Here is a 26,281-nt window from a genome sequence, read left to right as displayed (position 1 = left end):
CTCACTGGGAACAGGGCACTGGGCACCTCCCAGTCTGCATCTGGCAGGTTCCAGTGCACCTAAGCCTTGAGTATCATGTGTAGAGGAGGAAGACCACCTTGTTGGAGCAGGTGAAATCACAGCCATGCTTGACTGCCCTCATGCAGGATGCAATGACCTGACACGGCCTCAGTGCTGAAAGGATGTGGGGCCAGAGCCCGGCAGTGCTGGGGCAGAGCTGGAAGGTGACGGCAGGCCCGGGGCTGTCCCGTGCAGAGTGTGGGTCACTCGGGGGGTGTGCAGCCCTGAGAGCAAACACTGTGACAGAGCCAGGCACAAGGAAGGCTTCTGAGTTGCTCTGGCATATGAACGAACTGCTTCATTAGGCCATAGGTGCAAAAACGAGAGCACTGGAGGGAGAGTGAGAATAAAATGGAGAATTCCTACATTCTGCAGGTTTTGTGAAAGAGCCATCGGGCCATGGCACCTGCCAGGCACTGCTGGGGGCTCAGAAACATGCAGGGCTCTGTCTGCCAGGGGCTGAGGGGGGCAGCTGTGGGATTAGGATCACAACCCATCACTTGACCACCTGGAGAAGGAGGGCAGCAGAACATCTCAGGGGGCTCAGTTTGGGCATTATCTCTGCTCAGTCAGCCAGGTTCAGTTGGGCTTTCAACTCATTCAGGCCAAGCAGAGTAAGAAGAGAAGGGAGATGTATCAATCCCAGCTCCTGGTAGCTTTAGGCATGGAAAGATCAGTGTTCCCACAGCAAGGAAGAGCCCTTATGTCTGGAGCCAACCTTGAGTGCTGCCACAGCACATGACATCACAATGTCAATGGTGACAGGGAACGTGGTGTGTCAAGTGGTGGCCCTGGTGGCCAAGGCCCTTCAGTCAGATGCCCCACACACTTGGCAGGTGCCTGTCAGGTGTTGTTCTCCTTACCTGTATTTGCTGCCACACAGTGCCTTTATTACAGCTGTTTTTAAATGGGCTGTATTGCAACACAATTTATATCACACAACTGCCTGAGCCCCTTGGACATGGTGGGCTGCTGGTTTAGAAATAAGCTGATAACACAGTTGTGCCAACACTACTTGCAGAGTCACAAAAAAACATCCAGCACCAGCAGAAAATGTATATAGGTCAGTTTATCTCTGTACTCAATATAGATAACACTTCTGAAAAAAAAATCTATGCTCTGGAAACAGCAGATAGGGTGAAGTTAAGCACAATCTAGGGGATCATGAGACTTGGTGCTCTCTGGCACTGATAGCTCAGAGTTCCTCTTGAGATAGTGCCCTTAAATACAGATGAGAGAGTGGCACAGGACAGTCCAGCCCCAGAGGTGGGAATTCAGCCAGTGAGGGATGAGGGAAAGAGGCAGAAAGAAGCACACAGACACCATTGGCATGGAAGTATTAATCCTCAAATTTACAACACCAAACAAGGGCTAGTGGTTGACAATGTCATGACAACTATGGGGCTTGTTGTCTCTGCAATCCAGAGTTTTCACAAGCCAAGGAAACATGCATGAACACACGTGGGATGTGGAAGGGTTAAACACTGGGGGAGAGGAAAGGTCTGTACCAGTCAGATGACAGTGCAAACTCACACCTTCCAAAATGTATCGTGTGTCAGAACGAACATAATTTCCTGCTGTTCAGAGGCGGCTTCTCTGGTTCACTGACCTTCCTTTTCTTCTCGGGTCCTGTTACCTCTTCCTGGCTAAAGGCAAGGTTCAGGAGCTTTATCTGCAAGAACCATCAGAAACAGGGATCATTCTCACAGAGCAGGCTCCTGCTACATGAGTCAAAAAGTGCAGCTTCCAAAACTGCCATGTGTGTGCCTGGATCCTCTTGGCTCGGCTCAGCACGATCCTGTTCTCCAGAAAAGCAATTAGGCAAGGAATCAAAAGTGGAGTACTGGATGGAACTGGTGTGACTGTAAGAGTTGTGTAAGCAACAGGTTCAGCTTCAGGGACTGAGAATGGGTCTGGTGGCACAGGAGCAGCACCCACCTTCCCCTGCCAACAGAAATAGCAGGAGCAAGAAGAGCTTTAGGAAATACAATAGCTGATAGGGCACTGTTTTTCCCACTAACTTCAGGGAACCAGAACACATGGAAAAGAAGGGGGCACATGTCAAATTTGTGGTCACAGCCTGTAAGGAGAAGACACACAGTCCCTCTGTTTGTACATCAGTGAATTCAGCACGAGCTGGTCAATTGCAGACTTTAGAATTACCTGTGAGTCTGTGAAAAATAACTAAGACAAGCAAGCTTTGTTGAAGAAGGCTTAACTTCCCTCTAGAAGGACAAACACCTACCCCCAAAATCTTCAAGCCTACAAACCAAGAAGCTAAAAAACATAGATAAATCTACATGAGAATATAAATGAGTCAATGGAACAGGCACTTCAGACAGACCACAGGGAGATGGACAGCCAGAACGACAGCTGAAGTGTTGGCTGTGCCAGGGGACAAACTCACTTATCCTCCTTATCATGTAATGTAATTGCATTTCTACAATAATAATCTGGAGCTGCTGAGAGCAACGTGTGTTGTCGCCCACCCAGAAGGGACAGAGCACAGTCTGGCAATGTGACCTCTTCCTGGAGCTGAGCTGAAGGGACACACAAAGCACAGAGCTTCGCCTCCAAAACAAAGTTCATTTGGATGACAGGGAGGTGAGCAGAGAGGGAAAGGAGTGCTGACCAAATTCCTGCTCCCAAACAGGCGTGCCTCGCTGCAGAGTCACTGCAAAGCATGAGCAATCCTGAGGCTGAAGCAGGGTGAGCACAAGGAGTTAATAAAGAGCTGTTCCAGGAGGCATCGCGGGGATGAGCACAAGGTCTCCAGATTACAAGATGTGGTCATCATAGAATTCCCCATTCACCTCACCAGGGCCTGCTTTCCCTCTGACCTTGGTCTGAGGCTTCAGCAATCTCTGCATAGCAATGGGCTTTCTAATGCTCTGATTAGGGATTAACAGCAAAACACTTTCCAACAACCTCACTTTGCCTCTCTATCCTGCTTCAAATTGTTTTTCTTCCCCTCTTCCCTCCTCTTCATTATGAGCAACACAATATATTGCTTAATGCAAAAAGTACAATTTCCTTTCCCTAAAAACAGAGAAAACAAGAATGCCAAAGTGGTCTGGGCAGGCTGTCCCTCCCCCTGCAGGCTCAGGCTGACAGAGCTCCCAAGGCTGCCCAAGGCGTGTTGGCTGGAGGACAGGGTGACAAGTGGGTCTGTGTTGCACCTCCTGACCTGACATCCAGCTGCTCCAAAGGGCATTTTAGGCATCTACTTACTTGCCTCTCCCTGGCATTGTTTTAACCTGTCTGCTTCTTTTTTTTTTTTGAAGTAAAGGGCCCAGAGGAGGAAATGCTGCATCCAAGCCCTCAGCAGTGCTAACACAACTGCAGGGTTTGTCCCCTGTCCTGCTGGCCACACAACCAAGCAAGGTGATGATCCCAGTCTCCCAGCCCCAGTCACCTGGATGAGGCAGCTTTCCTTCTATTTTAGCCTAAACAGCATCAGCAAGAGCTGGTGCTTTTATTTCCTCTGTTGAGGAACAGATCTTTCCCTGTCCAGACAGCTACTCAGTGAAGATTTTACCCCTTTGCTATTCCTCCTGAATTTTCTGCAGGGATGGGATACTTTTGAGGTGGAGAAATAGCCACGAGCAGCTGCTCACACTCCAACTCTCCTCAGTGTTCCTGTCCTTTACCACAGGCAGCAGAAGCACATCCCAGGAACCTGTGATGAGGACTGAAAACATCCATGGAAGCCATGGAGTGCTCTGGACTAGCACTGTTCATCTATTGAGTGAATCAGATGTCAACAGTGAGAGGTATTTCACACAGACAACGTGTCCTGGCCTGTCCCTGCCCAGCTACAAGTCCATGTAAGAACTGGGAGCCAGAAACAGACCCCAAGTCCAACTTCAGCTCCCATCCTTAACCAAACACTCCAGCTTCTTCCCCAGAAATGTCACTCTAAAAGGGATTAAGTCAGATCCTATGTATGTTTATTTGACTTGAATCAGAGAGTAAACATCTTCAACGGTGTGGTGAGAAGCAGGAAATCCCTCCCATTGATTAAACATGCAATCAAAACCTCCAGAAGTTGATTAATTCTAATTTTTCCCATGCACTGGGATGTTTGACTGGAGTAACCTATGGCAGAGCTTGTGCTGTGTGAATGTTGCTTCTCCTCTTACCCAACCCCAGCTCCAGGGTGCCATAAAAGCAGGTAGGACAAAGTGCAGGCCCTCACCCTGCAAAGGGACCTTGCTGACAGGTGGGACAAGTCCAGATCAAGTAGCAAAGGCAGGAACAGATCCATGACCTCCTGACTCAGTTCAGGGTCTGGGTCATCCCACAGTGAGTTTGAATCTCCTGTTTTACTGCACTGAACGACATGTAAGAAAGTAATACTTTGTGGCAGGAATTTTCCTGTAGAACTACAGCAAACTTGTGAATCACACAAGTGTTACTAATTTCTGGCATAAAACTCACAGGACAGCTGCTCGTTGTCTGGAGCAGATATCAGGCTAAAAATAGATTAGACTTAGATTAAAGCCTTCCCAAGGCAGACTGGTGGACCAAACAGCATAAGCAGACCACAGCCACACTGCTATTCTTAGATAGACACAATCAGGACCCAGTTCTGTGCTCTTCAAGTTGCAATCCCCAGTGTCCCCAAGTATTCCAGCTGAAAATTCCCAGCATAAATTGAGGCAAATTTACAGCTCTCCTGACATGTTTTTGCTTCCCAAGGCATCCTTAAGCAGAGCAGCTAAAATTGCACAAGAGCATTCGGCTGTGTCCCTCTTTGTCCCCGGCCTGCCCCATGCTGAGGTTTGGCACTTGGCAAATTTTCTGCCCTCAGAAGAGTTCCTTTTGTCTGGGACATGGAGGGTTTTGTTTGGTACCTTGTAACTATCCTGACAAGTTCAGAAGCACATTCATGTCAAAAGAAGTGCAGTTCCATCGAGCAAGCTGGAAGAATAAGGGCTGAGATACAGGATTTAACTGCAGAAATAAGGCAGAGCGACCTCAGGTGTGAGGGCAACAGTTTGTGCTGGGGACTCTCATCATGATCAGAGTGTCCCTGTGATTTCAGCTACAGCTCCCACTGATTCAACAGCACTGCAAACTCCTGCCACTTCCAAAAATCAAGCCAGTGACTCTTTCAATCAGTCCCATAAGACCTGAGGTGTGGGCTGCTGAGGGCAGTAATTCCCACCTGCTCATTGGCAGCGGCTGCTCCATGCTCCCCAAGCAGAGGGAAAATCAAGGTTCACAGGACACATCATGGTGTCAGTGAAAGGATGAGAGGAGATGGACACAAACTGAAACACAGAATCATGGCATCACAGAATGCTTTGGGTTGGAAGGGACTTTAAAGCTCTACTCATCCCACTCCCCTGCCATGGGCAGGGACACCTTCCACTAAAACACATTGCTCCATGCCCTGTCCAACCTGGCCTTGGACACTTGAGGGAAATAGAAGAAATTCCATTTAAACATAAGAACAAACTTTTAATTTTTTTACTGTGAGGGCAACCAAAGACTGGCCCAACTTGTCCAAGGATGCTGTGAAGTCTCCATCCTTGGAGATATTCACCACCTGAGTGGAGGAGGTCCTGAGGCCCCTGTGCTCCTCCCGTGCTTTGGGCAGGTTAGTTGGGCACGTTGATCTCCAGCTGCCCCTCTCGACCCCGCTGGCTCTGCAGAGGTGGCTCCGTGGGCTTGGCACTGAGCACCCATCAGTTTCCAGGAACGTGGTCACACTGACATGAGTGGAGTTAATCCTGATGTTCATCTGTAGTGTGGGGGATGCTCATGCTGCTTAGCAGGAAAGCCAACTGACGCAGGTGGACCTCAGTGTGGTGCAGCTGTGGAAACTTCCCACGTTTTTGTGCCCAGGAAGCCACACCAACACATCAGTGACTCCCATCAGTCCTCTCCTCACTCAGCTCACTGTTAAACCTTTGCCATTCAGCTCCATCTCTTCGTCTCACGGCCCGCTCTGCACCTCGTGTCTCTTGTAGCTTTTAGAGGACTAATGAACAGACTTTTCCAGAGCAAAAAAGCTACAAAAATAGCTGCTGAAAACCAGAATTATCACTCTCTCTCCTGTTGATCTTTTCCAAGGCCCTCAATCATACTGTACACTTCCATGATGGACACTCTGATTGTTGGATCACCATCCAATCCAGAAGCCTTCCTCTCTATGACTCCAGCACGGCAGCCAAGGAGGAGCAAGGCAATGGACACTCCTCCTGCCTACTAGGCTGCTACCCAACAGTCCCTCATGGGATATTAGATCTGTCCAACCTTAATTTATGTGCATTTCTCCTGAGGGTCTGGTTGCTGCACACACAGTATGAATACATGGAATGGCAGCCAGCACGGAAGCACCACATCTTCCCATGGATGTCACTGTGGGAGCTGCCAGGGAATCTGAGGGCACAAGGGTTAAATCTCCCCAGATCTGTGGCTGTTGGGCCTCACCTCTGCATGAAGAGATCACTAAGAAACTGTTTCCTGTGCACTAGACAGGGATAACTCATGGAAGGGATGAATGGCCCCAAGACACAGCTAAGGATCTGACGTGAACTGCGAGGAGCCAGGAATTTCCTGACCTCCCTGTCTCACTCCTCCCAGAATGGCCTGAGCTCACAGGAAGCAGAGGCAAGATCATCTCTGAATCTTTGTCTCTTCATTGCTTGGGTCTGTGTAGCTTCAGCTGGTTTGGAGGAGAAAATGTTCTGTGAACTTCTCATCAGATATAACTCTTGATAGACAGATAGAGATAAAGCTTTTTTTTTAGTTTTCTGCAAAAGTTCAAGATAATGACATTGCCACAGAAAAATGCTTTGCTATTGCTCTGCACATGGCAGGTTTCACCCTTCAACTGCCTTCTGTCATGGCACTTTTAGATATGCTCTGCCTGGGAAAAATCAGACAACAAAGGTCTTGATCTCCAAGTTGTTATTCTGCAATTGAACCCACTTGTGCTGACCTTCACTTCCAGCCAGAAGCTGTATAGGACACAGCAGGTCAGCAAGGAATCATGGAATGGGTTGGGTGGGAAGGCACCTTAAAACTCGTTTCATTCCACCCCCTGCCATGGGGAGAACACCTTCCACTATCCCAGGTTGCTCCAAGCCATGTCCAACCTGGCCTTGGACACTTCCAGGGATGGAGCAGCCACAGCTTCTCTGCCCAACCTGTGCCAGGGCCTCACCACCTTCACAGCTAAGAATTCCTTCCCAATATCCCATCTATCCCTGCCCTCTGGCAGTGGAATCCATTCCCCCCTGTTCTATCTCTCCAAGCTGTTGTCCCAAGTCCCTCTCCAGCTCTCTTGGAGCCCCTTTAGATGCTGGAAGGAGCTCTCAGGTCTCCATCAGGGCACCAACAGGACACTGATTCCTGGCAAACACAACATGTTTTACTGTGTCATCCATGACAGTCTTTTTCCACACTGACTTCCATCAGTGCTACAAGTCCCTTGGAGAAAGAGGACGTGGCCAGGTAGCCAAGGAGCAGCAGCTGGAGGCCAGACAGACTGTCCTGTGAGGGCTAAACCAGCTCTGATTCACAGCCTTTAGGTATGAATGTCCCCAGACACCTCCCTGCAGACAGCTCCTGTTAGCAGAGCTGACCCACATGGCAGGAGCACAGCTACACAGGCAGTGAATCCCAGAGCACAGGCCCGGAGCTATCACCGATCCCAACTGCTCTGTCCACGCAATGCCAAGTGTCAGCACGTTCCTCATGTCCACAGCAGTCTGTAACCACAGCAGTGTAGCAGCAGGAGCAGTGTCTGGTGGCAGATAGTGAAGGCAGAGCTGCCTTGTGCTGTGCTGATCCAGCCCCACCATTCCCACTCCGGCGCAGGGCGATCCTGGGCTCTCTGCGCGGCTGCCTCACTGTGCTCCAAGACTGTGCTCCAAGGACCACCCCAGAACTGCAGCCCACAGCTTCCTGAGGGGAGATAAAAGCCTGCAGAGGCGTTCACATGGTCAGATTTTACTCATCTTCTAGTTGTGTTTCATTCCAAACTCATTCCACTGCAACATGTTTGCTTACACGCAGACATAGCTGACCAAAATCAATTTTCAGGACAAGAACATGAAAGGATTCACAAGAGGATAAATGAGTTTGCTGAAGAACTCAAAAGGTTATCCCAAGTCAGTGCAGGACCTCACTCTTGTAAGCAGATTTCTGTAAGTTAAACCAATGGGCAGCAATTCCCTATTTTTCCCAACCCTTCCCAGCTCCTAGAGTTCCAGTGAAAAATAGGGAGATGCACAAAGACAGCGCAGGGGGACAAATCCTTGGCTGATGCAATCACTCCTGAGGCCAGCAGAGGTGGGCTAATTTACATGCTGGTGTCTAACCCTGGATGATTAAGTACAGAGATGCTCTGCTGGAAAAGGGCAATCTCTCAGTTGATCCCGAGGATCATCAATCATGAGATTGCAGATAACAAGCCAAGTACATGGAAATTCCTCCCAAGCCTGCAAAGCCCTGTCAGAGACTCTCTGTGGCCATTCCCAAAGCCCAGTTCCAGTTCTCACTGGTCAGGAAGAGCTGCTTCTCTTTTGGCAATTCTGCATCCTCTGCCTCTCCCATGTCGATTAGATAAAAATAAGCCTTTAATACTTTCATTCCTGGTTTTCCTGAAGAGCTATTGGTCAGGAAGATAATGACCAATAAACTCAATTCCAACAGCACAGTTTTTATTTTTGGTAACCAAGGAATCAGAAGGATTCACTCCAGATGAAGGGCAGAAATGTGCTCACCCACATTTCCAGAAGCAACTTGTGACTGTGGGTAACAGTTTCAAACCCAGAACTTCTTGAAGATCAAACCCTTGTGTAGACAGCAATTTCTGGGCCACTTCAAATTGTTTTGGTTAGTTCAGAAAATTTTGGCTTTCACACCCCAACCAAACAGCTGGAAAACACTATGAATAATGTCTGGATAGCAACAAGGTGCTCACACTCACACCCCAACAGGTCTGTTCAACCCATCTTACCTGTTCTTGACCCTGTCAGATAAAACCTAACTCAGACTTCACATCCACCCAGGCTTCTCCTCATTTTTTAAGACAAACTTCACTCACCAACTTGGCTTCCTGATTCAAGTGGAATACACAATGGTCATTTGTTTTAACCACTTCCTTCAGAAAAGAAGGGAAAGTCCCTCTCATATGGAAAAGAGTGTCAAATTTTTATTAGCACAGGTTTTACAGTGATGATTCGAACTACTGCCCTGACTTTGTTTTTCCCTAAACCGAGTGAAATATTAGCCAGCTTCTAAGTAAGGAGGTTTTAAAAATAGTATCAAAAAATGCATTAAGAAAACTCTCTCCCACGCAGAATCTACCAAGCAGAGGGCTTGGGATTATTTTTTTTTAGTCTTTGGAAGTATATGATGGATAAAGTGATTCTTCCATTTTTTCAGCAACTAATGCTGTTTCCACCACCTTCAGACACTCTCACTCCTGCTACTGAATTCTAATGAAATGCACATGCTGAGAGAGAGAGAGAGAGAGAGAAGTCTGGTTCTCTGCTTATCATCGTGACAGCCCCAAAAGAAGGTCAGAGCATGAATCAGTGGGGCAACCATGAGTTACAAACAAAAAGGGCTCCTGTTTTCACACAGACGACAGAATAAACAATGATCAGAAGGAAACTGGAGGATGTGACATGAAAAAAAATGTGGTTAAAGTTTGAAAAATAGCAGCCTAGGCACAGAAGTTCATTTCTAAGATCCAGAGTCAAGGCAAATACCTCGCAGATGCCTTTAGAATGACACGGTGAGCTGCAGTCTGCAGTTGCTGTCTGGGTTAGACTCCCCAGGATTCTTTTCAACAGAGGCGGGGAAAATCTTAGTAGCAATTTCCTACTCTCATTAACTTACCCTGTAAAGATGCAGTTTCTGACCATTCAGGCTCACATGACTCTCAGCTAATTTGAATGGGAGGAGTATCAAGTGGCAAGGCTGGTGATTTTCAGAGATTTGCCCTGTCACTGAGAAAACCTCTGCACATGAATCCAGTCTGATTGTGACTCAGTGCTTGGCCTGGGCAGCCCTCAGGGTGGGATTAACTTCACATCACTTTACTTATCTAAGATGACATGTCTGGTCTACCCTAGTTCTTTGGGTTCCCCCAACAACCACCAAAAGAGAGATCAGTACCTGCAGGGGATAATTCTTCCCATCCCAAAGAGGTAGCCAAAAAGGGATAGGATTCAGTAAGTACCTGTGACTCCCATGTAAAGACATTCTGGAAGCAAGAGAGGGGAGGTAAAGACCATGTTAGGCAACAAACACATTCTTCAAACCTAAAATAGGGTGGTGATTTCAGACCCTTCCCCCAAAACCACACACAGGTAAACCAGCATGGCTGGGACAGCGACAGGTTTAGTCTGTGTGTGTAACCCACAGGTGCCAACTCCAGAGAACAGAACCCATTTCTGGTACTGGATTTATGAAATAAGCTGCTTGATCATGGAAAGCTTCTTCCCAAATGCTTCCAGTTCATGCTTTTATTCCTCTGCCCCAAAACTCTGTAGCCTCTCTCTATTGTGGTCCTGCACAATAAATCCACTACTGTTAGTGAATCTTGTGCCATCCCTGATGACACACTGATCTGATCCCTGGCAGTGAACTCTACTGTGCCTGGTGGACCTTAGAGCCACTGAAGTTTCCTCACCTGCTGGGATGGCCTTGAGCAGGGCATCCTCCCTGTCTCCTCTATTCCTGCCTTCTTCTTTCTACCTGCAATCCAAACAGCGAAGCAAAATTAGCTTCAAAGTGTTTAACTGAAAAAACCCCAACCCAGATGCCTGACTAAACCACTGGGGCAAAATCCCAGGGAATAGTGTACCCTCTGCTCCCAGGCACTGTGGCACTGCCAGGTTACTCCTGGAGAGGTGTCAGAATTCAGTGTCTTCTGAACATGCACCACATCAATGTGCAGCAGCTCTATCAATTAGACTTAAATGTTATTTTAACCTGGTTTCTAGGAAAGCAAAGCTTATGTCTGCATAAGCTCTAAGTGTGAGGGGTGGGGGAAAGGAGGGAAGATCTCCCCTGGGTACTAATTATTAACCTTTTAGACAGTTTCATCAAAATTTGAGGGGATCTCCAAAGTGTCCCACTTTCACGAGAACAGGCAACTGGTCAGAGGAGGAGGATCCTGTGAATATTCCCAGAGGGACAAAAGTGGCAGGATGAGTTCACTCCTTATGAGTCGTCGAAGAATTTGCAGGAGAAAGACGTGCAAAGGTGACCTCACAGGCAGAGAAGCTGCTCTGTCCCGCTGCCCAGCCATCCCAGGAATGCTATTTACCATTTTGTCACTAGATGGTATTGTTCCACAGGCTATATCCCAGAGCCTCAAAGGTCACACACAGCGTGCTGTATCAAAGACTGGGATGCTTGAAGGGAGAGGAAAAGGCTTTTCTTTTGGGTATTTTCATGGATGTTTTCACATATGGAAGTTATTAAAAATCAAACTGTAACAGCTAAAGGAACATGGTGAACATGGAGATAACATAACACAGTTTTGATGATCTGGGCATTTCCTCTGTATCTGAAAGAAATTGCTGAGATAAAGTGGAAAGATACTTATACAAAATCAAATGTTGCTTTTAAGAAACCAAGCAGATAGAAACCTTTTAGGACAGTTCAGTCTGATCTGACAGAAAATTCAAACAGCTTGGCAAACTCTCTTTATCCATTTCAATGTGAGTGAGAAAACCTAAATATTATACTGGAATATGGTCAGGAGCAGAAGCTCCTGAAATTTGGAAACTGGACATTTACCTGTATCTTGAAGGCAAAAAGAAGATGCTTCAGTTTTCCTGCCTGGGTAGGTGTCCTTTTGGTTCCCTTCATGATCACTTGAATCTTTTCTGACAGAGAGAGGGTGTTTCTGTAAAGTAAATGATGCTTTGTCTTAACAGCATAACCTAAAACATATGCCCAGATGGTAAATCCATAAACTCAAAAAAATGGTTTTTTAAGGAGGGTTTTGCTAAATAACCTCCATTCCTCCATTGAGAAGCAAACAGAGCTATTTCTATACCTTGGTGCCCCCCTCCTCTTCCTCCTCCTCGCAGTCTAACCCTTGGTGGGAGATCTCGGTAGGGCCATTCTTCTGGATGAGCTTGCTGTGAGCCTTCCTGATCCTTTTCTTCTCAGTTATCACTCTCACTTTCAGGAGGTGGAAATCAGTGGAGACTGATCCCACTCTCAGGCTGACAGGTTCCCCAGCAAACATGAGGTCACCAGGGCTGGCATCTTCCTTAAAGCCGGGGGGCTGGTAGTCCTTGGGAGTGACTGCACAGGGAGAGGGAACTCAAGGGAGTCAGAGAAACTGAGTTCCATCTCTCCTTAATCTGACTCAGAAAGAAAAAGTGTGAACCAGCCTCGAGTAACATCAACTACTGAAAATATTCCAGGTGGGTTTTTGTCAGGAGGAAGGGAGAGAATGCAAAGGGGTAAACAAGCTGAGCAAATGTTATTGGGGACCCCAAAGAAGGAATGACTTTAGGATGTTGAGATACCATTAAAGTGCTCGATTTTTGGAGCAGAACCTGACAGTGCAGGCAGGTTTAAAAAATAAACCAAACCAAAACACCCCAGGGAAGAAGGATGTCTTCCTTTCACACTGCATGGCTGTACTTCTCACATGGACACCTTTCCTAAAAAGCATCCACTATCCCTGTGCATCAGAAAGATGTGCTGTGTTACACCATTTCTCACTGTTATCAGCCAACAGCTTGTGCCATCTCACCTCTCTATGCTTCAATTACTTTACAGGGCTCATTTATGATAGAAACTGACGGAAAGGGAATTTCCCCTCCCCTACCATCGTTGTAGTAGAGGAGTTTCATGGTGAGGGTGATGTCATTGGGCAGTGGCCCGAGGTTCTGCATGAGCAGGTAGAGCCTCCGGAGCAGGAGCCTGCTGGCCTGTTTGATGTCCTCGCTGCGCGGCCCACTCACAAACTCGCTGTGGTTCCTGCAGTAGGAAGAAGAACAACAGATTTGTTATCCTCAGTCATGAATATTCACGATCTAATTACACATACAGAGCACCCACTGACTCGTCTGAAACCACCAGTGACAAAGCTACAATGTCTTTATGTCATTTCCAGATAAACAGGGAAGTGAAACGGGCTCCAGGGATAGGGTGGCATCGCAGAACACGAGCTTGGGACTGAAAGGCTTGGCATTTACATTTGAACAGACTTTGGAGCTTGGGCAACAGACCCCATTATACAAATGCCATGACTCACTTGTTTGAACATGACTAAATTGGATCAAAGGCCTATAAAACAAGTGCCTTTCACCTAAGCAATTTCAGGAATGAGAGGAATGAGCCGAGAATCCCATCTAAAGCCGATTCATCACAGGGACCATTTTCAAGTCCATTTTGCAGTTTGAAGAGAAGCAAATTGCATGTTCTCCCTCAATTCTATGGAAGAAAAACGAGCTCAGAAGCACATTTTTCAGCAGTGACGAAGGGGCATTCCTCTCACCTCCTTCACCCATCCAAATGCCAGCTGGCTGGGCTGAGCCAGCAGTCTAGACTGAAACCCACGGGTGACACGAGTGGGATGAATGGTGCTCTGGAGGAGTTTGTTTCCCTTGACTACAGAGGTAGATGGGATGAGCCAGCCAACCTTAGATGGACCAGATGAATCACTGTGTGACTAAGGGACCTGAACTTCCCTAACTTCCAATGAGAAAGGGCCATAAAAAAGGTGTTTCCTTCATTATATCTTTGGAAGACCCCTGACATGAGTGGATGGTCCCATACACAGGCTGGATGGTCCGTGGTGCAATCACTCCAAACTGCTTCCAAAGCAGTGAGTGACCCAGGAGAGCAGAGGATCCCAGGGCTGAATCTGACTGAACCACAGAAAAGAACAGCTCCATTGAGACACATTCTCCCTTGCAGGTGAAGCTTCTTGGCTCAGCATGAAAATGGAGTGGTTGTAGAATAGCTTGACTTCCCAGAGTATGGAAACATAGGATGAATTAGGTTGGAAAAGACCTCTAAGACCATCAAGTCAAACTGCTGGCAGTTGCAGGGTATGGTTTGGCAGACTCCTAAGTACCAACAGCAAAACTCTGTGGTATGAGATGTGCACTGTGGTCTTAGATTAAATCATGTATGTTCAGAAACATACAGCAAGTGAGAGGAAAACACTGGCAGTGCCCAAGGTAGAATATCCACCACCTTCACAAGCTGTGGGATTAGCAGATCAGAAATGGCAAGGGGAAAGATGATCAGAAAAAAATAAACGAGACTTCCATAGGAATTAGCAGGTCAAGGACTGATTCAATATGGGAATAACACTGTGAATTTGATGTAGGAATATGTCAAAGAGCAGAAGATAAGGAACTGAACCTCAGAAGCACTGGGATGCAGGGCCTCCAAAATCCACCTAAATTAAGACAATTTTCCCTTATCTCTCGGATGTGATGATGCAAACCCACAAAACATCTTTCCTGGAATGAGTAACTCCGAGTTTGCACATGACAACAACCACTGCAGGTGTAACAAGCAGCATTATCAGCCAAGGGAGGGGATAGCAAAGATGACACAATTCCCTGGTCCGTGCCAGAACGCTGGATTAGGAGTGCAGGGACACGCACGAACCTGCCAGAGCACTGCCAGTCCCTGAGGAAACTCAGCACAGCCCAGGAATCCAGTGCACACACAACACAACACCAAGACTGCTTGGCCTCTCCCTGGCCAGCACGATGGACTCTGGGGATGCCAAGCTCCATTTGGGGAGTGTCCTTATCTCCAGGAACTAATGAGTAAGGCTCATTAAAACCCCTGAGAACTCAAGGGCCATCTATTATCTTTCAAACCCCAAGCCTCTTCCCCTCAGTGTAGTGAGGACAACAGAGAGCAGCTTCGGGACAGAACCAGAGGGCAGAGCCAACAGGACACTCCAGACTCAGATAATTCAGATTCTGCCAAGAGAAGATCATTTTGCCTTATACTAGAGATTATTTTGATGTGTTTTGAGAGAAGAGCAGCTAAAGGCACACTCCAGGAGTGGTGTGGAGGAGCTTGCTGAGGAGCACCCAAGACAGTAGCAGAGCCCTGCTGCTGTACAGGCAGGTTCCAAGGCCCAAGGATTTCACCAATGGTAACTGCAGAACAAACTGAAAACAGGTTAATTAATTCTTGGGTTTTGCTTTGGTTGCAGCCAATGGCCTTTGATAGTATTTATTTGAAACTCCACAGGATTATGGCCTACTAAACACAGATTTAAATATCTAACAGAGAGTGCCAAAAGGGGGCAAAAAGCTGCTGCTTCCTGCCACACATTTTGCACCATCAGCTCAGGCATCATAAGTGAAAGTTCTCTCTGGTCACCCACGCAGGGCTGCTCAAGCAGAACACATGAATGCAAATGCCCAAGGGTAAAAACTCTGGGTGCAGCATCATGGTGAGAGGGATCAAACCTGACCAAGCTCCATTTGAAGGCACAGGGCTGAGTGGTGAAAGTGGAAGAACACTCATTGTCAGTTGAGACAGCAGCAAGCTCAACAATTGGCTGTTTCTGTATCACTCCCTTGATGAGGCACCACTTTACCAACTGTCCTTAGCTCAGCTCAGGTGCCCTCTGAGGGCCTCAGGGTGCTACAGAACATCTCTGCAACTCACCCTCCCAGCACTCCTGGAAGGGGAACATCCTCTGCTCTGAGGGTATTTACAGCTGCTCAGCAACTCAGACATGCCTGAACCACGGAATCACAGAGTGGTTTGTGTTGGGAAGGACCTTAAAGCCCCTCCAGTCCCACCCCCTGCCATGGGGGGACGTCTCCCACCAGCCCAGGTTGCTCCAAGCCCCATCCAACCCGGCCTTGGACACTTCCAGGATGGGGAGTCCTCAACCTCTCTGGGCAACCAAAAGTGCAGCTTCTTAATGGTTCAAACCCAGTTTTCAGTGCAACCCTGAGAAACCAGCCCAAACCTTTACCTGCTGATGTCCATCTGCGGCACCTTCTTTTCATACTTGAATTTGAATTGATACAGTTCAGTCAATACCTAGAAAGGTAACAAGAGAGGAGAGAAGCAAAAATGGGTCACTGTGAGTAACAAGTGTAAAGATGTGTCCTGAGCTTGGCAGAGTCCTTTCACTCTCTTCCAGAGCACAGCATTAACTGAATGACATGATGACAACTTTAACTCTATTCGTGCTTGCACAGTGCTTGCTTTGCATTTGGCAAATTTTCTTAACAACCACATCTAACCCAGCACTGAAAGAATCACAACAAGATTACAAACTTCCTGCTTCCCCCTTCCACTTCCTCCGTGGGCCTGTCTCCCCAGCCTCAGTCTCTGGTGAGGCTCCAGGGCTGGCCAAGCCTCCCTTGCTAAAGGAAAACTGGGAGCCTGCACGGGTGACCAGTGCCACAGGGAGGCTGGCTCAGAGCTCTGAATGGAGACAAAGGTCTGGAGGACTCTTCCCACAGGGAAATCAAACAATATTGCATGGAAAAAGTCACTGAATTTCACCGGTCTCAGAGGTTTTTTTGAAGGAGATAAAAAAACAAAATGATTTTCCATTTAAAAGGATTAAAGAATAAAACAATTAGGAAGAACAGACAGCTTCCCCCCCCCAAGAGAAAGGATCTATTGTAGACCAATTCCATGCCTATAATTCACTTTTTCTGGAGACAATGAGGTTGATTAGAAGGAGCTCAGCTGTGTCCTTAAGTCTGAGTCTTCCTTACAAACCCCAGCCTTGGCACAACTAAACTCTGGCTCCTTCCCCAGATGCTGAGGTGCCACACAGCAGAACTGCAACTAGGCTCAGGTGCACAGAGTCTGCAGCTGTTCTGTGATCTCCAGTATGGATGCAGACCTTCATCATGGATCACACCCCACATCTGTATCCCCTAGAGAGATGTAACAAAACAGAAACATGACAGGGAACACCAAAAGGACAAGGACAGGCACTACAGAACACATCTGTCCAGGTCTGACACCTCTCTGCATAACAATACAGCTCTTTTCATCAGGGCTGTTACAAAGGTGGGTCGTAAATGAATCCATTTGAACTTCCCATTTTTTCTCTTTGGGAAATAAAACCAAAAGTGCAACCATGGCCATTAGTTGCCTGCTGACAGCCCTGCCTGAGGCCCTGGTGGGCCCCCGGCCTGGTCCTGGTGTTTGATCCCAGTCCAGCTCACTGAGCTGGCGCTCTGGAGCGAAGGCACAGGGACACAGAGGGGTCACCAAGCAGCTACATCAGGGAGAACTCAAGCCTTCGACTCCACTCTGAATACAAATCTACTCACCCATGTCTTCAGTTGCCTCAGAGATTAATTAAGACCCTTTCTTACCTCCGGTTCCTTGGGATTGGTGTAAATCTGTTACAAGAAAGCACAGTGAGGGCATTCTCTCCAGGACAACTTGAACCAGTGACTAACAATGATATTTTCAGTTTACAGCAGAGACTGGACTATCTTTAGCATGGGATCAGAGAAAGGAATGGCTGAGAAATAGCTTTCCTCTATCAGCAGGCAATACTTACCACTTCAAAGACAGGTAGAAGACACTCGTGTGTGCAATTGTGGAGGAATGAGGTTAACCCCCATTCCAACCCTCACAGGCAGCTGTTGGGGCCTGAGATTTAACTGCTCAGATGATGCACAGGGCAGATGCAGAGCAAAGCCCCTGGTGCCTTACAGAGGGCCAGGGCCAGTGGCTGCCCATGGAACTACCAGCGTGTGGTTCTTCCAGGGTCAGGTTAATAAGGACACTCTTGCAGGGGGAAATGGAGAGGACATGGCAGCTTCCATGATAGGAATCCATGGAAGTGTTTCTCAGGGTCTAAGGATGCATGTAAGGCCTCAGTCAGAAGTGTGACATGCTGAGAAAAACACTCCCACGCAGCCTTGAACTTCACATTTACTGCATTTAAGAAAAAAACACAGCTCTATTAAAAATCATGCACATTTTGGCCTCTCCTTAAAAAAGGCACAAATGGTTTGACACAACCTTGACTCCGTATCTCTTGCAGGCAAGGGAGGAGAAAGAAAACCACTTTGTATTCATGTACTTACTGCAAGGACAGCCATGTGCAGCTGAGGAGGGAAAATCAAAACAAAACACACATTCAAAATCTAATTTTAGTGGGCAAGGAAAAGCAAGTCCTATCAAACCTTAACTGCCTACACAGGGCGAAGGAATAGATACACTCAACAAACAAGGAGTTAAAACCCGTTTTGCAGAGTCTTCCCAGCACAGCATCAGCAACACCTAGTGGCCAGTTCGTCTGGGTTCACTTGCAGTTTCCCAAAAAACAATTCCACACTCAGCCTTCTCCCGTGGGACTCCCTTTAAACAAATCCCCAAAGGCTGTGCCGATGTCAAACTCTTCTACAAGAGCACCCAACCCTACTGAAGACTAATATTTGCTCTCTGCTATGAAACTCCTCCCCAAAGGTATTTAAGCTACAGCAAGGACATGTATTGAAAACAATCTTAAAATATGCAATTAAATACCTCAGTCTTTTCTTAATCCTTGTCAAAGAACAGTTAATTTATGTCTCTTATAAACAGCAAAGGAACTCCTAGAGCTGTCAGCAAGCACGAAACTGTGCTCACAACATTGTGAATTATCTTGTGCACAGTGACAGTTGTACTGAGGTCTGAGAGCCCATCAGATCATCAGTGCCACAACCAGCCCCCCATCTGATCTGCAGGAGCTGGGCTGATGGGCAGTGCTGACAGAGATGGCAGCAGCTGGGGCTTCTTCCTGTGCAGAGCAGTTTTTGTGTGATAATCAGCAAGGAATATGATTATTTGCTGGCTGCTTTTGTCCTGGAACCAGTTACGCATCGTGCACAATGAATTACTTTCCCAAAAAGAAGTAATGAACTCAGCCCAAGAGAAAAGCCAGGAGGATTATAGAAGATGAGAGGAAGAGGAAAAGAGATGAAGGAAAGCAGAAGCCCAGAACCTCTCTCAAGGCAACAGACCTCAGCTCTGCCTGGCAGTGCCTCTATCAGGCATTAGAGAGCACAAATGTAAAGCACAGAACTAAGGGAAATCCACTGCAGGCAGAAAATTAGTTCCCACACCATGGACAGACGAGCCTAGAAAGCAACAGTGGCTCAAGGCATAAAATCCCAAATGTCATAGTCAGGGCAGGGTCTCCCCCTGTCCCATGGCCACAAAGGTGTGTTGTGTGCATGACAGATTGTAACAGAAATAATAGCAGGGATGGAAAGACAGTTTTGTCCATACTTTATGCAGAAATAGGAAACTCCATTAAAAATGTGAAAAAAAACTTACATACTGCTTGTCCAAAGCATCAAAACAACCTTGAATCCTGCCAGGGAAAAAACATGTTAATACTAACCAGCAATAGTTATCTCTTGATCTGTAAACACACACTCATTAGATACAGGTTAAAGGGCATTTTTTCTGGAATTAGGACAACAAAACTAACAACATTTGGGGCTTGTACAGTCCTTTTCAGGTCAGTCCTGAAGGCACTGTCCTCCCTTCTGCATCTGTGCATTGTTTATACTTCTGGGGCATTATCCTGTCAGCCCAGAGCCCGCTTGAATCCTGACAAAGACAAGGACTGGAGGCCAAAGGCTGGCTCTGAGGGGCTCCCTGCTCAGTGTCCTGTTCCAGCTCCCAGCCAGAGCTCTGATGGCTCTTTTCCCCTCAGCCTTGTACAGAGCTCAGCTGAATCTGAACATGTCTGGTCTTGTAAATCTTTGTTATCTGATGCATAGTTTACAGCAATGGATTTTCTCAAAGCAGTAAATATTATTTGAAGTAGCAATGGCCAGATATTTACTGTTGGAGTCAAAGGATGTGCAGCGAGGTATCTCCATAGCACATCAAAGTCAGTTTTTCTGCTTGTTGGGAACGTGCCAACTCTGCAATACATCCTGAAGAAAAGCCGTGGGGTACTCAGGGAGATAAAATATTGCACATACTGAAAAACAAGTGCAAGAATCCCTATCAAAGTGAAACCAGAAAAGACTAAACAACAACAGAATCGATCTCATGACTGTCTTTACCCTCTCTCTGTACCTCCACTGCTGTGTGTGCTCTGGGGCCTGACCATGACCTCACTGCAGCCAACACTTCCACAGACCCTGAACTCACATGATGTGGCTCAGCTAATTCTGTTCTGCTTACGCAGGGCCAAGCACCCCCCGGGGCAGGGGGTGCTCCCCGGGCACTGGCAGTGCCACCAGGCATGATGTTTGGCAGTTCAGGAAGAAGAAGAATGCAGGGGCAGATGTCTCCCTGCTCAGCACAATCTTGTCTTGGTTTCACTGTTACTCACTTACCACTTGACTATCTGCAATGATCCCAGACAGCTTTGATCTTCTCGGAGAATTTTTAGACATAGGTCTGCAAAACCAGATTTAGCACATAGTTACAATCCTTATCACAGCTCTTGGGCAAACACTGAAACTAAGCCAGTCACCCTCCCTTTTTTGGATAAAATGCTTTATCTGGAGGTCCTTCCTGAGCGGAAATGTTGGGTTTCCACTGAGTCCCAGGTGGGCTGACACAAGTTTATTGCAGTGTTTGCAAATGTCACAGCTTTCCTCAGCTCTGAGGGCTGTCCCGGAAGAAGAACTGGAGTTACAGCTTCATTTCAGAACACCAGCAACTTCACCCTCTCCTCCACTCCATCCTATCCCACCATTCCCAGACAACACCTTCTCTTCTGCCCCCACACTTCACCAACATCCATATTGGGTAAATGAGTGTGCTCAGAATAAACTACTTCTGTTAAGTTTTCCACACAGCTCCTTCTACCTGTGTTTCCAGGCATTCAAGATGGAAAATGTACTTTCAGCCTCACAAGAGACGCTCAATGTGAACCTCAAGAGCTCAAAATTCCAAAGGAAAATAAAACACACTGATCAGGGTTCATTTTTTAAAAAATTCTGATTTTTAAGTCACTCTCCCGAGACCTGACTCACAGGGCTGGTAATGCCAAGGAATGTGTATAAACCAAGAGAAATACTGACAGAGAGGCCAGAAGGCCTGGGTTGTCTTCCATGCTCTCTGTCAGAAGCGTTGTCTCCACCCAGACTTGAGAAGGAACTCCCTAACAAGCTGAACTCCCACAGCCAGCAGCCAACACATAAAGCAGATTACAGCTAAAACAGGGCGAGTGGAAGGAAGAATTCAGCACACAGTGGTACCATCTAAGTAGCGTGTTCCGTAGGAGCTCTCCGGGAACAGCCCCCTCATGTAGGTGACGCAGGACACGGAGATGGCCAGGAGCCTCTTCACCAGCACCGCCGACTGCTGCTCCGTGCCGATGGCCTCGGGGAACAGCACGGCTGCCTGCAGGGCAGGGCACGGCCACAATGCCACCGCTGCAGGGACTGTGTGCAAACAGCTCCCAGCAGGGGCAAAGAGGGCAACTTAGAAGTGTAATTTTAACATTTCTCTGGCCTTTAATCTACGCAGGAAAGAACCCTGTGTAAGGTGGGTGGGATTAAATGTTTTTACCACAGTGATCAACAGATCTGACAATATCATCAGGTGCAGAATGCACTGCTTGGACATTCCCTCCCCTTTATCACATTCCCACCCCTTCCATTGCACCAAAGCCTGGCACTTACCAGACAACCACCCCCAAAAAAGTGCATGGTTGTAACTGTGGAGTGACCCAGGTGCCAGGGCTGGTGTGGCACTCACTGCTGTGCCCAGGGCTGCTGCCACAGCTGTCTGGGGGCAACGACAGCAGCCCCAGGTGCCAGGGCTGGTGTGGCACTCACTGCTGTGCCCAGGGCTGCTGCCACAGCTGTCTGGGGGCAATGACAGCAGCCCCAGGTGCCAGGGCTGGTGTGGCACTCACTGCTGTGCCCAGGGCTGCTGCCACAGCTGTCTGGGGGCAATGACAGCAGCCCCAGGTGCCAGGGCTGGTGTGGCACTCACTGCTGTGCCCAGGGCTGCTGCCACAGCTGTCTGGGGGCAATGACAGCAGCCCCAGGTGCCAGGGCTGGTGTGGCACTCACTGCTGTGCCCAGGGCTGCTGCCACAGCTGTCTGGGGGCAACGACAGCAGCCCCAGGTGCCAGGGCTGGTGTGGCACTCCCTGCTGTGCCCAGGGCTGCTGCCACAGCTGTCTGGGGGCAACGACAGCAGCCCCAGGTGCCAGGGCTGGTGTGGCACTCCCTGCTGTGCCCGGGGCTGCTGCCACAGCTGTCTGGGGGCAATGACAGCAGCCCCAGGTGCCAGGGCTGGTGTGGCACTCACTGCTGTGCCCGGGGCTGCTGCCACAGCTGTCTGGGGGCAATGACAGCAGCCCCAGGTGCCAGGGCTGGTGTGGCACTCACTGCTGTGCCCAGGGCTGCTGCCACAGCTGTCTGGGGGCAATGACAGCAGCCCCAGGTGTCAGGGCTGGTGTGGCACTCACTGCTGTGCCCAGGGCTGCTGCCACAGCTGTCTGGGGGCAATGACAGCAGTCCCAGGTGCCAGGGCTGGTGTGGCACTCACTGCTGTGCCCAGGGCTGCTGCCACAGCTGTCTGGGGGCAATGACAGCAGTCCCAGGTGCCAGGGCTGGTGTGGCACTCCCTGCTGTGCCCAGGGCTGCTGCCACAGCTGTCTGGGGGCAATGACAGCAGCCCCAGGTGCCAGCACTGCACACCCCCAGGTTTCAGAGCCATTTCAACTCCAAGCTGTAAACAGCAGATGGCTGCACCTGGAGCAACTGTAAATACACACTGTGTGATGTCAACATGAACAATGTAGTGGACACTACACTAAATTTAGTTCTTTTATTAGTTTATTGCTGTTCTTCCTGCTAGTAAAGCTCAGTGCACACCTAATGAGCCTACGTTTACTGACTCAAATCATGCAGAGCCCCACACTGCTTCTCACTGAACTGGAAATAATCCAACTAAGAAGAGTGCAGGCAGCAGAAAGTGTTCCCATCTCCCCAGGCACAGCCGTGCCAGGTCACAAACTGAGGGCCACCATTGTCAGTACCATCACAGGTTAAACTTTACCTTTGAGGACTTTTTCTTTTGCCTGAGTAGCTGCTGAGTAGCCATCCTCTATTTCAAAGACTTGCCTTTCACTTGTAACCAAACCCTGGAAAATAAAGAAGATAGGAGACACCTGAGGAACAGTTATTGCTATTTCTCACATTTCTTAAACTAAGAATAAGATTGTTCAGCTTTTTGAGGTCTGAAAGCAAATTGCCAGCCAGGACAGGTAGAGCAAAGCAAGCCAAGGATACTCCGTGGCACCGAGTCTGCAGAGCATGAAAACTGCCTGTTCAGTGGTAAACGATCAATAGTATTTGAAATTCAGGGCCACAACTGCACTTGGTGTCAGTCGGTGCCACTGCAAAATGCATTTCTCATATTCCAAACCACAAATGTTAATTCCTACAACCATTAAAAACTGTGAAGAGGGAATGTGAAAGAACTGGAGGTCTGCCAATAGTAGGTAATATTTTAGCAAGGGTAAGCAGGAAATGCACTAACATCAGTGTTGGCCAGAATAAAGGAATGATTCTTCTGGGACACCTTGAAAGGAGAAAAAAAAAGGGGAAAAAAAAGAGAAGTAGAGAAATCCAAATTGTTTCAGTGAAAGCCTGTTAGACAAGCCTGGATTAAAGATGAAAATATTCTTTTTAGAAGAATGGGGAGCTGATTGATACAGGCAATAACGTGGACATTCCACGTTTCACACTCGGGTGAGGTGCTTGATTTAGCACCATCTGACACCCTGATTAAAACCTTCCATTAGCTGGAATTAACAAGGCACACGTTAACTGGCTTGAAAAATGACTCGCTGGGAGATCTGCACATCTCATTAGGAATGGGGGATGTTAATGAAAGGAAACACCACAACAGGTCCCCAGAGCCCACAGCCAGTCGATATTCCCAGTAACAATTAAAATAATAGCACGAACACGGCGGGTTGATTTAAATCCTGACCTGTTACCACCAGCACGGGGCTTTTATTAACTCAGCTGCTCCAACCCTGCTCTGTTTGTACCTTTTGTGCTGCTCTTCCACAGAAGCCTCATTTCCATTTGTTGGCAGGCATGGAGATGTTTTGATTGGAACAAGGTGACAGCTTTTATGCTAAATTTAGCACTTCATTTAGTAATGAGGACAGATTATGGCTATAAAAGTATATTTAAACAAATACACACCTGCAACATTTTTAATGTGTTAAATATTTTAGCAAAGTCGCTTTTTTTACCCAAGCACTTGGAGCAGGACTGGAATGCAATCAAAGCAGACAAAGGCGTTATAACAACCTGAGGTTATTCGGTAAATAAAGCTGATTTAGGTGAAACAAAGAGATAAGAAAATGTGCTTTCTAAACCACACCACATTTATATTGATTTATTGTGGAGGAAACATCACCTGGACTGAGATTGTCGCTCCGGCCTGGCTGTTCAGGTGCAGGACTGCAGTGTCTTACCTGGGCTGGAGGGGACAGGAGGGACCCTGGAACTCCAGTGCTCACCACCTGCAGCCACTTTACCACCAAATATCAAGAAATTAGTATAAACAGGGAAAAGCAAACCCGGACCCCGGGCACTCCTGTGCCCCCTCAGCCCAGCCCTGCCCCTCCTGCTGTGGGACACGGGGGGCCCTGCAGGGACAGCCACCAAAAGCTCTGCAAGGCTCGAAAGATGGGCGTAAAAGCCTTTTTCGTGTGGTTTTGAGGTGTTGAGTGGAAGCTCCGGGCTGGCTCCCCCCGGGGCCCGGCCCTGCCCCTCACACGGCGGCACCGGCAAACACCGTGAGGGGCCGGGAGCCCTGAGGGACTGAGAGACCCCTGAGGGACTGAGGGACCCTGAGGGACTGGGGGACCCCTGAGGGACCCCTGAGGGACTCCAAGGGACTGGGGGACCCCTGAGGGACCCCTGAGGGACTGAGGGACCCTGAAGGACCCCGAGGGACTGAGGGACCCCGAGGGACTGGGGGACTCCTGAGGGACTGGGGGACTCCTGAGGGACTGGGGGACTCCTGAGGAAACCCCGAGGGACTGAGGGAACCCTGAGACCCTGAGGGATCCCTGAGGGACTGGGGGACTCCTGAGGGACTGGGGGACTCCTGAGGAAACCCTGAGGGAACCCTGAGACCCTGAGGGAACCCTGAGGGACTGAGGGACCCTGAAGGACCCCGAGGGACTGAGGGATCCTGAGGAACTGCTGAGGGGCCCCTGAGACACCTCTGAGCCACTGAGAGGCCCCTGAGGGACCCTGAGCCACTGAGAGGCCCCTGAGGCGGAGGGGTGGGAGGGGGGGGGTGTCCCCCCTGAGGGCCGGTGTCCCTCTGACGAGTGAGGAAAGCCCAAGGCAGAGAAGGATCCCCTGAGGCCCTTCGGTTGCCCCTGGGGCGTGGAAGGGTCCCTTGGGGGTCCCCCTGGGCCGCCCCCGCCCGCCCCGCTCGGGCCGCGCCGCGCCGCTCCCGCACCTGGGCCGGTCCCGCCCCCGCGGCCACCCCGCACCTGGGCCGGTCCCGCCCCCGCGGCCACCCCGCACCTGGGCCGGTCCCGCCCCCTCGGCCACCCCGCACCTGCGCTGCCCCCGCGCGGCTCCGCGGGCCGGGCCGGGCGGAGCCGGGGCGGGCGGGGCGAAACCTGCCCCTGTACATCTATCTCCCTGCCCCTGTCATTGTATCTGCCCCTGCCCCGTCCCTGCCATTGTAACTGCCCCTGTCCCTGCCCCTGTCATTGTATCTGCCCCTGTCCCTGCCCCTGTCATTGTATCTGCCCCTGCCCCGTCCCTGCCATTGTAACTGCCCCTGTCCCTGTCCCTGCCCCTGTCATTGCATCTGCCCCTGCCCCTGTCCCTGTCATTGTATCTGCCCCTGTCCCTATCATTGTATCTGCCCCTGTCCCTGCCCCTGTCATTGTACCTGCCCCATCCCTGCCCCTGTCCCTGTCATTGTATCTGCCCCTGTCCCTGTCATTGTATCTGCCCCTGTCCCTGTCATTGTAACTGCCCCTGTCCCTGTCCCTGTCATTGTATCTGCCCCTGTCCCTGTCATTGTATCTGCCCCTGCCCCTGCCCCTGCCATTGTATCTGCCCCTGCCCCTGCCATTGTATCTGCCCCCATCATTGTATCTGCCCCTGTCCCTATCATTGTATCTGCCCCTGCCCCAGGGCTTCGGGCAGGACAAGGTGACTCCAGGGAACAAGCAGCAGCAGGGCCATGGCCGGGGCAGGGGTGTGGCACCATACCTGTTTAAAATGGCTTTATGGTAA

The 26,281-nt window shown here is 49.0% G+C and overlaps 1 protein-coding gene across 1 annotated transcript; it reads right to left on the bottom strand.

The window, feature by feature from the left end:
* Positions 1-1,396: 1,396 nt before the first annotated feature.
* Positions 1,397-25,517, bottom strand: HORMAD2 (HORMA domain containing 2). The gene is made up of 14 exons (XM_071572361.1): positions 25,488-25,517; positions 24,429-24,543; positions 23,052-23,136; positions 21,237-21,381; positions 20,367-20,430; positions 19,348-19,384; positions 18,114-18,134; positions 17,391-17,417; positions 16,022-16,089; positions 12,884-13,035; positions 12,098-12,351; positions 11,836-11,944; positions 10,721-10,785; positions 1,397-1,732 (listed from the first exon to the last, which is right to left on the bottom strand). Exons 3-14 carry the CDS (start codon positions 23,094-23,096, stop codon positions 1,616-1,618), a joined length of 1,104 nt encoding a protein of 367 aa, XP_071428462.1. The 5' UTR covers positions 23,097-23,136; positions 24,429-24,543; positions 25,488-25,517; the 3' UTR covers positions 1,397-1,615.
* Between the last annotated feature and the right edge of the window lie 764 nt (positions 25,518-26,281).

Source organism: Pithys albifrons, chromosome 17 (assembly GCF_047495875.1).
Source record: "Pithys albifrons albifrons isolate INPA30051 chromosome 17, PitAlb_v1, whole genome shotgun sequence".
In the NCBI taxonomy this organism is placed as follows: domain Eukaryota; kingdom Metazoa; phylum Chordata; class Aves; order Passeriformes; family Thamnophilidae; genus Pithys; species Pithys albifrons.
The sequence above is the reverse complement of the archived record's forward strand: the minus strand, read 5'-3'. Positions and strand labels throughout refer to the sequence as shown.